The 13,640-nt window shown below is 48.0% G+C and overlaps 1 protein-coding gene across 4 annotated transcripts in view; it reads left to right on the forward strand.

Moving 5' to 3' along the window:
* Ccdc91 (coiled-coil domain containing 91) overlaps positions 1 to 13,640 on the forward strand; it is a 167,973-nt gene that overhangs the window by 57,664 nt on the left and 96,669 nt on the right. For all 4 annotated transcript variants that reach the window (XM_040743654.1, XM_040743655.1, XM_040743657.1 and 1 more), the window contains 2 exons: positions 552 to 755; positions 2,369 to 2,473. In XM_040743654.1, the coding sequence (XP_040599588.1) occupies positions 552 to 755; positions 2,369 to 2,473 (309 nt within the window). The remainder of the gene's footprint in view (positions 1 to 551; positions 756 to 2,368; positions 2,474 to 13,640) is intronic.

Below are 13,640 nucleotides of genomic sequence, written 5' to 3' on the forward strand. Positions count from 1 at the left end.
CTTCAGTTTTAGGGTAAAAGCTCCCAAAGGCAACATCACAACGTGTATTCATCCAATCAGGTATCTGCAGAGCTAGGGATCATGCTGGGTTCTGGAGGCAGGCTCCCAAAACTCAGTTTTAAAGTGTCAACTGCAATTGTAGGTAACCTGTTACTTTTGCTAGCGTTTGGTAAGTTAGCATCATTAACGAATGCTAAATTCCGAGTTACAGTTTAATCATAAACGAGTCCAAGGTCTGTGTATACATTTCAGAGTGTGTGTGTCTCAGATGTATTTGTGCTCCATTGTGCATTTTTGCACTTAAAGGTTTTGAGTGTTTTAGTGTGTTATCAGCAACCCAGAGGTAGTGAGGACCGTAGATGTTAGAGAATGTTTCTTAGGGCTTCAAATATCAGGCTGTTGTAATAATCTGAAAGTCTGTTGTTGGTTCACTTAGAGGGGGAAGTAATTTCATCGCTTTCACTACAACTTGATTCTAAATGTGATTTACGATGCCCCTTGACCATTTGCTTAACGGGATGGTCTAACTCTTCTCTGCTCACACGGTTTAGATTCAACAGTCGGCGCACACACATCTGAATATCCCACTCTTTCCGCTTGGCTTAACGGATGAGACAAACCATGGAGGGATTGCATTGGAGGATGACCCTGAGGGTCCTGGAGCTGACGTGTCCAGCTCGCAGCTCCAACAAAAAATATCAAGCCTGGAGACTAAACTGAAAGCCTCTGAAGAAGAAAAACAGAGAATTAAAAAGGTGTGTGTGTGTACATGCGCGCGCATATTTGCCTGGAGATGTAGAATTGTATATGCTAGCAACTTGTTATAACCCATAGTGGGTTGAAAATTCACCAGAGACTGTATTGTCTTCCCCAGGGGTAGAGGTTCAGGCCAGTCACATGAGAGCCTCAGCGGAGTCCCTTTATTAGAAGCCGCTACTCATGGGTTAGAGAGATGGGTGGCTCTGCGGTTAAGAGCATTTGTTCTTACAAGTGCATCCAAGTTTGGTTCCCAGCACACCCCCACGGCAGCTCACAACTGTCTATAACTCCATGCCTCCTCCTGTCTTCTGTGGGTTGCTGTATGCGTGTAGTGCAAATGTATGCATGCAGGCAAACAGACATATACATAAAATGAAAAACTAAATAGACCATGAACGAAAGTCTCACGTCAAAGTGGTTGGCACACCCATGTATTCGCCATCCGATTCAATCCACCGTACGTCAGACACTCAGGGACACACCTTCTATGTGCTGTAGGCGTATGTTGACAGACCCCCCATTTCCTGTTTCTACAAACAATACAATGGTTTGTATCATTTTTGTTGTACATATTTTAAGTGGCTGAAGCTCATTTAGCATACATGATAGGATGTGTGTAGGTCATATGAAAACACATGGTGCTGTTTTTTTTATAAAGGATTTTGAGCATCCTGAGACTTTGGTGTTAGCTGGGAGCCACATGAGCTGAAAGGTTGAATGTGGTTCTGAGGCATGCATGGATTTTTCTGGGGCTCTCTGTTGTTGTTTCTTGCTCCCCCAAGGCTTCCGTTTCTGTCGGCAGCGTTATACGTCACGTGTGGATTTCAGATTTTACTTGTTACCTTCTCCCTGTGGGTGTTTGAACACAGCTGTTGAGGGAAGGAACTGGCATAGACTCTCAACTCCCTTCTACCCTTCCATCTGTCTGTCTATCCATCCACCTGTCTTCTCTCATTTATCATCTGTCAGTTGTCTTCTCTCCTCATCCTATCTATTTCCGCCCATTTGTCCACCCCTTTGTACGTCTGTCTGTCTGTCGGAAATGCTTACAGAGCTCGGGTGCTCATTGTCCTCGTTGTGTGTTTGTGGTGTGTACCTATGGTTGTATGCATGTAGCAGGGCATGGCCATGGATCTGTGGAGGCCAGAGGTCACTTCAGGACGTCTTCATGTATCTGCACTGTGTCTCCTCCTGACCTGGAGCTCACCGTTTCCACCAAGGTGGCTGGCCAGTGGACTCCTTGTATTCCCCATTGATACCCACAGATGCTTGTGGACACACTTGGCTTTGTGTGTGTGTGTGTGTGTGTGTGTGTGTGTGTGTGTGTGTGTGGTCTGTACTTGGGTCCTTCAAGTTTCTGTAACAAGCACTTTACCCACTGAGCCTCCCCCCACCCAGCCTCACTCTTTTGTACATTTGTTAATTGTAACATTACCTCAATATTTGATGCTGGCCTAGAAACTAGTTAACTTGGGCGATGCCATCCACATGTAGTCCTTAGACTGTAAGCTGTTTGTCCTGAGTCTTCTCCCGTGACGTGTTTTCTGTCTGCTGAAGTGTGTCGTGCCGTGGAGTACTGCAGAGCTTGTGTTTGGGTTCCTCCCCGTAGGACGTGGACGCGCTGATGGAGAAGCACAGTGTCCTGGAGGAAGGATTCCTGAAGGAGAAGGAGCAGGATGCCATGTCCTTTCAAGCCCGCTACCGTGAGCTGCAGGTGAGCAGTCCCTCGAACACGCTCTTGTTCCCAGGCACGCTCGGTGACGGTCCCGAGTGAGCATGGGACCTTCAGTCCGGGAGGCACTGGAAAGCGTCACCTTCAGCTGCCATGGCCTTTTCTGTGATGGCCACCAGATCGCTGACCCCGTGTTAGCGTGCAGGGCTTACCCGGAAGGTGCTTGCAAACAGAGATTTGGGGAAATGGAGTTGATTTGTTAGCGCAGTGCTTTCCTCTTAGGAAGTCACTGTAGGTAGACGGATGCCAGACCCTGGAGCATTTGGACTGGGAAAACACCCGTCGTCACTGTACCTGCTGAGCTCATGTGTGTCGCGGGCCAGGTGCCCACGCTTCCTATAGAATAGGGTGGGGGATCCAACCCACATTTCCTGTAGAATAGGGTGGGGATCCAACCCACATTTCCTGTAGAATAGGGTGGGGGTGGTCCATGCATTTTACCCTCGGGTATCTAACTCGCGCATCTTCTGCGTGTGTGGAGAGGGAAAGAAGGAAGCACCCGTTTCTTTTGTTAAGGTGACAGGGGTGACAGGAGGTGGCAGGAACTCCACGGTGTCTGCTGCACGAGGCAAGCTGAGTGCAGTGTTCCAGGGTGTGGATCGAAAGCACTTCTCCGGAAGAAATGGCCAGGGCGCACTGGGTATCCCAAGTAACGTGCTTATTCATGCAAAGTCCTGACTTATCCCGAGGAAAATTAAACCTCTTCAGGTGCTTTCAGAGCATTTCGTTTCAGTTTCCAAGTTTGAAAGGAAACCTGCCATCCCAAGGTAAGCACGGGGCTCACGCCGGGCGAGGCTTTGGCTGACCCCGGGTAGAGTAATTAACAGATGGAATGCGTATAAAACTTTAGCTGACTCTTTAAAACACGAAGTATGGCAGAGAGTTCTGTTATTTTTGTGACACGCGCTCATTTCTAGGCCAGGCGGGAAAGTGTGGAAATGCCCGGGCACACAGACATCTAAGAGGGTTGTGACAGCCAGGGAACAATGGGGACGCCTCCCCTTTCCTGCCCTGTCTAGGGTGTGAAGTCCGCCGAGCAGAGGGGCCAGTTGAGTGAGTGACTGATCTCGCCTGGGACTCTGAAGGTCTTCCCTGGGGCTGCACGGAGTGTGCCTGTCTGTCTCCAGCGTGTGTCCCGGATCTCCCTTGTGTGTCCCATAGCCGTGCTCAGCACCTTGACAAGCGCCAGGGGAATTTGCTGGCCTCTCAGAAAGCGCATCGCAGTGGCATGTTAAAATCCTTTAACAGCAGACTTGGCCAGTTCCTAAGGCTTCTTTCTGGTGGCTGTCACCTTGGGGTAGCCGTGGCCAGCTCTTGGGCTCTCAGTGTAAGCCTTGAAAAATGAAGCTTCTTTGCTGTGTGGTGACCAGTCTTCAAGTGAGCCTGTAGTTACGGCCTTCATTATGGCACTGCCACATCATTAGACTTCATCCTAATTGTCCCCCTATTCATTTTTCTACAAAAGTTCTTCGGAGTGACAGGAGCTCAAATATTTTCGGCTTGAGAATTAAAAAATATTAAGGAATAGACCCAGACTGTTAACAGGCGAGTGAAATGTCTCAAGGACCTTACGTCTACACGTATAAACGTAATTTTTAAGGCATTGGGTCACCACCTGTGCTTTCCCCCTGACCCCATAGCCATCTTAAGCTTCCGAAGAGTGGGGATTATTCTCAGTATTGTCACGCTTTGAACATTGAAATGTCGAACTCTGGGGCATTTGCCCTGACTCTGCTCTTGAGGCCTTTGGTTCTAAGGCCATATTAAATTGGTGATTTGATAGCCCCAGGATTTTCATTTGGTGACCTCAGGTGTGGGAAATTAGCCAAGTCTGCGCAGGAACCTGACTAATGCTCTGGGGCGTACCAGCCAACATGTGCCATGCTTGGATACTTTTTAATGTCATTTTAGAAGAGGGAATCTTAATTGAGAAAGTGCTCCCACCAAATTGTACCCTGCCAAGCCTGTGGTACATTTTCTTGATTGATGATTGATGTAGTTGGGTCCAGTCCATCACGAGTGGTGCTTACACACACACACACACACAGTCCATCATGAGTGGTGCTTACACACACACACACAGTCCATCATGAGTGGTGCTTATACACACACACACACACACAGTCCATCATGAGTGGTGCTTACACACACACACACACACACAGTCCATCATGAGTGGTGCTTACACACACACACACACACACACACACACACACACACACACACACACACACATACCCACCCCAGGCTGGTGGTCCTGGGTGATACAAGAAAGCAGGTAGGGAGCCACGAGGAGCCGTCTGGTAAGCAGCTCTCACCGATGTACTCTGCTTGAGTTCCTGCCTTTAGTTCCTCCCTTCGGTTCCTGCCCTGGCTTCCCTCAGCAATGGACAATCAGAAGAAACCCTTTCATTCCCAAGTTGCTTTTGGTCATGGTGTTTTATCCTAACAGTAGGAGCCCCAATTAAGGCAGAAATTGGCACCGGAGAGTAGACTGTTGCTGTGACAGACCTGACCCAGGTTAGTGGGAGGCTTGTGGAAGAACGTTGGTCTGTAGAAGCCACCAAGTGTTCAGAGCCCAGTGAACTACTGTTAAGTGTGTGGACCAGCGCTACCGGGGACAGTTCTTCTGGGGATCAGTTCCTCAGGCAGAGCACACAGAATCTGGGGCAGTTCTTCCGGGGATCAGTTCCTCAGGCAGAGCACACAGAATCTGTGATCCAGACTGGGCCGAGACGGTACTCGATGCTGGCAGATGAACGTGGTCTGTGTGGGAGCCTTTCGGGGGGTGCTGGTTTTGCAGGCATGAAAGGGATCATGGAGAGAAGGTGAGGCTGACTTGTGCGTCATGGACACTTAAGCGGCCTCACAGTTCAGGCATGTCAGGTTAAATGAGTGCTCAGTTTGAGTCTGCCTTCCATTGAGGTCTCCGAAGTTCTCCCGTGGTTCCGTATGACAAACGTAGACAGTCCTGCCGTATAGTCAGGTAGGTTCAGCGCTCTCAACAGTAAATCAAGGGTCATTCATGGCTGCCTGCAGAAGCTTCCTGGCCTGATAGCACAGGACCTTTGGGGCCTGATGTTTCTGGAAAGGCTTTCGCACAAACGCACAAACATATCTAAAAAATGGCAGAGTTGTAACCATCAATGGGTTGGAGCTTTGCTTTATAAGATGAAATAAGGTTTCAAGTTGGCCTCGTAATGATTTGGTAAAAACATGACTTTAAAGTTGACAGCCGTTTTGTTTGCTCCAAGGATGTGTGTCTGCCCCCATGTCACCCTCCGTCCACTGTGTTGTGTCTCACGGAGATGCATCAGGTTTGCAGGTTTTGGTTCTCAGTAAAGGTCCTTGGGAAGCGTTCACAATAGGTTGTTTTTTTTATTGTGTGTAACGCCATTGCCACAAGAGGAAAACACAGACTTGTAATGCGGCTAAGCCTTGCTCTCACCAAGTGGCAAAGGAACCTGTTATTTTTTAAAACACCAGAGCTTCTGCTCTGTTTCCCTACTTATCTGAGGTTAGACTCTGACCTCAGCCATTCTAGAACAAAGCCACAGACCTCAGCAGTCAATGTGGAGACTAGTATGGGGCAAATTCTCATAAAATCCATACAGTTTATCTCGTGGCCACACCACAGGGACTTTCATCAGTTGCAGAGTTTCATATAGAACATAGGAGAAAAGATGATGAGTTTAAAGAGAAGCCTTCCCGCCAGCCTGGTTCCAGAGCCGCATTAGTCCCAAATGAACACACAGGAGGCTATATTAATTATGAAGCTGTTGGTTGGCCTTGCTTGTTTCTTACTGGCTAGCTCTGACTTAAGTATTTATCCCATAATTGTAAATCTATGTATTTCTCTTACTGGAGAGGTTTCCGGGCTTCCTACCCCATGGCGTTAGATCTTGACTCCTGGGTTTTCCTACCCAGAGTCCTCCTGAACTCCTAGTACCACCTATCTTGGTTCCCTATTGGCCAACAGTGCTTTATTGACATATACACAGGACTTCCCCCATCAGATGAGTCTGTATGCGTTGTTAGAAGGGCACAGTAAGAAGTCGCACCCAGGCTTGGATATCCGAGAAGAGGTCGGGAAGGGGAGTTGTTTCCCAGGGCTGTATTTGCATTATGATCATTTGAAGGATTCTCAATTCCAGACTTGCCTCAGTTGTAAACACGTAATGGGATGTTTGCTGTGTCCATACTTGGTGTGAGGGGCTCTGCCCGCTAAGTGTGCCCCGTTGAGAAGTCATTACACTTCAGCGTGTCTGAGAGGACCAGGGCATTGTGGGAATGATGGGCCACCACTAAGAGGGTCGTTATTTAGGTTGTAGTCATTTTGTAGTTACTCCACGAGGCAGCATTTTTTCCCAACCTCTGGCTAAGGTTGGTCATCTTCTTCCTACCCTACTTCAGCTACTCTCTTGCGAACTTGGTAGGATCTTGTGGTTGCATTCATTGACTGCTTCCTTTTCTGTCGGGTGTGGAGGAAGGCCCGAATGAGTGTGTTTTGTTGGCACGAACGAGCTGGCCATGTCAAGGACCTGATGGAGAAACAGGAAAGCCTTCCTCTGGTTGTTAGAGTTGGAGTCCATGGAAGATAGGTATAAATGAGACTGCAAACACCCTGGGCACAAGCTAACGAGGCCCCTTGCTCTTGTACGCCCAGCATCTGCAATCATGAGCTGTGAATTTGTTGGTACTTAAGCTGTGCAGTCTTCGGAGGTTCATTAGATTGCACAATCAGTCTAAGAAACGGTTCAGAGAAGGTTCGTTTTTAAATTTCAGATAGTATATAGTTGTCCATTTAACATACCCTGTTTATCCATCTGTGCTGGGCTTGGTTGACACCAATTTTTAAAGTAAAATTAGGACAGTTTACAGTGCAAAGCAACTAAGCGGATTTACAACTTGTGGATTTTTCTTTAATTGCTTATTTTTATGGACATTATGGGACTTTGGTCTGCATAGACCAGAAGAGGACATTGGATCCCCTGGGTTTGGACTTACCCACAGTTAAGAGCTGCTGCGTGAGTTCTGGGAATTGATTCCAGAGAGCAGGTATTAATCGCTGAGCTACCTCCCCAGCACCAATTTTGTGATGGGAGTATTACTAATGTTTATTTCATTTCAAGCCAATATATGCTATTATATATCATCTTCCAAGAAAACATCATTTGCCAGTAACTGTGGATGCAGGTCAGTTGAGAGAAAAACAGGAACAGCAATCAGTAGGTCTGAACTCGCACCAGATAACCAGCTGGCCGCAGTAATGTCGTTCACAGAGCAGTGTGCTGGGTCAAGAGCCGACCGCAGAGCAGGCCTTGGCCCTCACAAACACACACACTGCTGCCTCAGAAGCGCTAAGCAGGGCCCCACCTGCCTGGCTGTATGTCTTCCCTGTTGTGGGTCATGGTCCCTTCCCCTCTCCCTGGAGACCCGCCCCTCCACGCATGGTGGAAGCCTCCCCTGTTTAGTTGCTCTGCAGCGTCCAGCTTCCTGTGCTGCTTCTGGTGTACATCCTTTGTATACGCACCTGACACTGTCTCTGACTTCGTGGGATTTTTCTTCTACATTGCACACTTTTTTTGTGCACTTTCCTAAAACTCTTTTTCTAGCAACTCAGTCTGTAAGAATTTCAAACAGTGTAAAAGTCTGTAGGTTAGAATATGAAAGATATCCGTGGTCTCATGCCGGCAGAGACCGTTAATCGCTCCCTGTAAGTCCTCTAAGTTCACGCTGTAGCCAGCTCCAGCGGGGGAGCCTGCTTTGCATGTGCTTGCCAACACCAGACACGTGCCAGCTTGTCTTGTTATCCTAGTTGATGCGGTTTACAAAGACCTCATGCGTGGGGCATCCGTGCTTCCCAGTGCTCGTGCAGCACGTTTATGTGCTCACACACCATTGTGTCAGCGCTCCTCCTTCCTGCAGTGGGCGCGGTGTCTGTTGTGGTCTCATGAGTTGGTCACTTTATTCAGGGTCTGACTCAGCTGCATTTCCTACAGTGTCCTGTCTGATGTCTGACTGGCAGCTCTTAGACTGTGCACACACACACACACACACACACCCCACACATACACACACCACACATACACACACACCCCACACATACACACACCACACACACACACACACCCCACACATACACACACCACACATACACACACACACCCCACACACATACACCACACACACACACACACACACCCACACACATACACCACACACACACACACACACACCCACACACATACACACACACACACACACACACACACCCACACACACACACCACACATACACACACACACCCCACACATACACCACACACACACACACACACACACCCACACAACACACACACACACACACACACACACACCCCACACACACACACACACACATACACCACACTACACACACACACACACACACCCCACACACATACACCACACACACACACACCCCACACATACACACACCACACATACACACCCACACACATACACACACCACACATACACACCCCACACACATACACACACACACACACACACACACACAAGGGGAAGCTTTTTCTTTGTGAGAAGCCTTCCCACCAGCCTGGTTCTAGAGCTGCATCAGTCCCAAATAAACACACAGGAGGCTATATTAATTATGAAGCTGTTGGCCTTGCTTGTTTCTTACTGGCTAGCTCTGACTTAAGTAATTACCCCATAATTGTAAATCTATGTATTTCTCTTACTGGAGAGGTTTCCGGGCTTCCTACCCCATGGCATTACATCTCAACTCTCTGTGTTTCTCCTTCCCAGAGTCCTCCTGGACTCCTAGTCCTACCTATCTAGATTCCTATTGGCTCAACAGTGCTTTATTGACATAATCACAGTACTTCCTCTACACACACACACACACACCACACACATACACACATACACACAGACACACACGGACACCACACATAACACACCACACACATACACACAGACACACACAGACACCACACATACACACACCACACACATACACACACTACACACATACACACATACACACACATACACACACAGACACCACACATACACACAGACACCACACACATACACACACAGATACACACAGACACACATACACACACCACACACATACACACACACCACACACACTACACACACTACACATACCACACATACATACACACCCCTCACACACATACACACTACACACATACCACACACACAGACACAGATACACACAAACACATACACATCACACACACAGGCACATACATACACACCCCTCACACACATATACACACTACACACACACAGACACAGACATACATACCACACACACAAAAACTCATCCACACACCACATTTACACACACCATACACGCATACACACACCCCACACAACCCTACACGCATACACACACATATAAACACACCACACATATACACACACATAAACACCACACATACACACCACACACATATGCATACACCACACACATATACACAACCACACACACATACACACCACACACACATACATACCATACATACATACACACCACACCACACACACACCTCTCTCTCTCTCTTTCTCTCTCTCTCTCTGTCTCTCTCTCTTTCTTTCTTTCTTTGGGTTTACGTGTCCAGAACCCTAACATGCTAAGCTCTGCCATTCACTCTCATGTTCACAGGGTGAGGCGCTTGCTTTACTTCAATGAATGTCACGTTGCGTGCCTAGTTACGTGGTGCTGCTATGTGTTGCTTTATTGGTTTTATGTTTTATAAAACTGTTTGTATTTGATGGTAATTGTGGAAGTGGACAGTAGTCTGTGCTTGGAGAGACTCTGCTGTTGCTCTGAACTCTCTGACCTGGAGCTGGTGACCCTTGGAGTTCGCTTTGTAGAGTTCTGACACCTTTCGTCAGCTTGTTGCCCCACATTCCTTATGACCAGGAGTTGTCAGCCCATTTAGAAATTGGATTTCCTGTTATCATCCTGAAAGGGTAAAAGTCTACTAGCACCTAAGATTGCTGTGGGCTCCTAGGTCCTCCCTCAGACAATGGCAGCAGTTGCTTGTGAGGCCACGAGTGTGTGAATTTATGTGCACCAGAGGCGTCAGACCGCCTGTGAGGACCTCTGAGTGAGAGAAGCTCTCAGACTGGGAGAAGCCAGCAATGGCAGCAGCAGCAGCAGCAGCAGCAGGAGCTTCTGGACCTTCTGGTCTACCAGGAGCTGACTGTAGAGGCAATGGCATGAGTGGCTCCCCCAGTTAGGATGTGCTGTGTCCTGTCTGGAAAGTGCAGCTGAGTAGTGAGTATGTCTGTTTGGCTTGTCCATATGGCATTTGATAGGGGCGGGAACCATTTAGAGGCCCAGATCAGAAGAAGTTGTTAGGGCCTGCCAAAGATGTGTTTCTCTTGCTCTTCGAAAAGACATCTGTTTGGATGAGTTGGAGGGGACGTGATAGTCAGAGATACTTTTACAGACGGGGACCACTAATCCAGGCATCACCAGTAGTGATGTAAAGAATGGCAGGTAAAGAACAGTTGAGGTGATAGTGAAGTGACAGAATTTTAGGCAGAAAGGGAATTCAGCAGCTGCCAGAGAAGGGAGGAAAGCACCCAGGATGGCTTTGCCGTTTGGTTGAGGATATTTTCCAGGCCTTTCCCTGGTGGTTACTTCTATTGAATGTGTATCTCGTAACTAAGGATTGATTTCCTTTGACATTTATAGATAGTAACAGTGGAATTGGAGGGTGGAGGGCAGTGTGACCACACTACCCTCATTGATCTGTCCCATCCTGCATCTGTGCTCCTTCTGAAGATCCATCGTAGGTGGGTAACAGTCCCTGTGGGCTGAATTCTTGCAGACCTCTCCAGGTGCCCAGACTGATGGCAGCGTGGATCTCTGTCTGATTTCTTCTTCTATGACGTGAAACTTGATTGATTTTTCTCTTGTTCTCAATATGCTTTCCAGTCTCTCCCTTCATGCTCTGACAAAAGAGGAATAGCAGAGTGAGCAACACTGCTTCTCCTTAGCTCACGGTCCAAAGGCTGTGAAATAGTGCCAGACAGACAGACTTCAGTCCTTGCAGATCTCCAGTCCCACTTTTTTATTTATTTATTTATTTGTATCTAACTTCCCCTCTAGACTGTAAGAGCACTCCAATTTGAAATGGTGAGTGCTTTCCGATTTTGATTTTCAGGACTTAGCACAGAGAATAACAGTATGAAATGCCTCAGACATTGTCATCTATGATCAGATAACACCTGGGGGACACTAAGGTAACATTTGGAAACTGAAGCAGAGGCTGGATCACACTGGAACACACTAAGAGAGTCAGGCATCGTTAGGCAAAAGGCAGCTGCGACTTGCGCCTCCGTTGTGAGATGGGCCACAGCAGTATTCCCTCCTGGGTTTGAAGGAAGTGTCAATGGCAGCTGCCACACAGGAGCAGAGCAGAGGGCTGTGTGCCAGCGTCTGCACCGGGAGCACAGGGCTTAGGGTCTGGTCCGTTGGTGAGTGAATCACAAGCTCACCCCCTTCCTCTATAGGTGTGAGGTCAGTGGCAGCTCAACCCTGGGAAAACTAGGATTGAGAGAAAGAGAGAATTCCTAAATGGATAAATAAAACTTGTTCAGTCTGTGTAATGTGTATTGTACGTGTGCTCTTAAGCCTGGCCGTTTGGAATTGGATAACCAGTCGGTGTGCCCTTCACAAAGCGGGCCGTTTCTCTGGCTTAGCGTCCCTGCCGCCTGTAGTTCTTTGTGAAGGGCTGAGGCCTCACCAGCTCTCCCTGATCCGCATCAGCAGGTTTATTGGTGGTGTCCTTGTTCATGGATGGCTGTGCTGGTGAGACTTCATGGATGTAGCTTCTGACATTAGGTGGAGACCATTACAGAAAACCACAGCCAATCAAAATGCAGAGTTGTGGAGCCCAGTCCCAACTGATAACGTGTGCCACCCACCTCCTGCGTCTATGGCTCAGGGAACGCTGCGGAGGAGCGGAGTGGAGAGACTGTAAGAGCCAGCAGCCCAGGGAGCTTGCCATGAGGGTTAACTGTATTTCATGAAGGGGCAAAGAGATGAAATTAACAGATTAGAGAACCTCGAGGTTTATATTTACAATCTAAGAACAAATGCCTTCTTAGCTTTCTTTTTAAAATTGCTCAGCAATGGACTGTTTAAATGAAAGTAGGGTTTTAAAACAAAAATCCCTTGTGCGGTTGGAGTTTTTGAAGTAGAGGTCACTGGTAACCCTCAGATAGTCAGAAATGATGGTGTTTAGAAAAAAATTGCAACCCATTTTCTTCCCACTAGTCTTGTAAAGTATGTCTTTCGGGGAATAAACATGTATTTTTTTTTTTCACATCTGGACCGCACAGTGGCATTGAACGGTAATAAAGAGGCCTTCCTCAAGTCTCACGGCAGAAGCTTCTGTGGGAAACAGCTGCCTGCTGTGCAAAAGACACTTGAGTCTTGTGGGGCTTCCAGGACCAAGAAGTTTCAGGGAAGCAATGTGTTTGGATTGGACTTCCCAGCCTTTGTCCCCCGGCCGACTTTCCTTCATTTCATTCTCGGTAGAGCGCTAGTTTATAGTGCCGTGGAGTGAATTTCATTATCACCACCAAGCCCCTTTGTGTCACGCCCTGTGGACGCTCTCCATCTCTCTGTCAGGCACAGCCCTCCTCTGCTAACCCTGAAGATAAGAGTCATGCATATATTGCCCTCTATGTCTGCATACTTTGCTGCATTGTGCTTAATTCCACCCCCCCTCCCTTTTTGATGCAGGGCCTCACTGTGTGTCCCTGGCTGACCTGGGCCTCACAGAGATCCACCTGCCTCTACCTCCTGCTTCCATATCTAAGTGGCACGCTTAGCAATTATATCTGAGGGGGACTCATACATAGTTAGTGCTCAAAGGCCTGTCAGAGCCAGTGTGTGTAGACATTGTAAGTTGGCAGATACTCAGGACTACAGTGGTGTGAGCACACCAACCAGGGCTGGACAGCTCTCGCAGGCCGTTGCTGTCCTGGGACTCGTTTCTTTCCCAGTGGGCGATGGTAGAGCAATGCCCATGGCCGGTTTTCACCCTTCACAGAAAGGGAGCAGGTTAAAACTGGCTGTCGTAGAAGGGAGT

This window comes from Mesocricetus auratus, unplaced genomic scaffold, assembly GCF_017639785.1.
Source record: "Mesocricetus auratus isolate SY011 unplaced genomic scaffold, BCM_Maur_2.0 Super-Scaffold_100001, whole genome shotgun sequence".
Taxonomy (NCBI): Eukaryota; Metazoa; Chordata; class Mammalia; order Rodentia; family Cricetidae; genus Mesocricetus; species Mesocricetus auratus.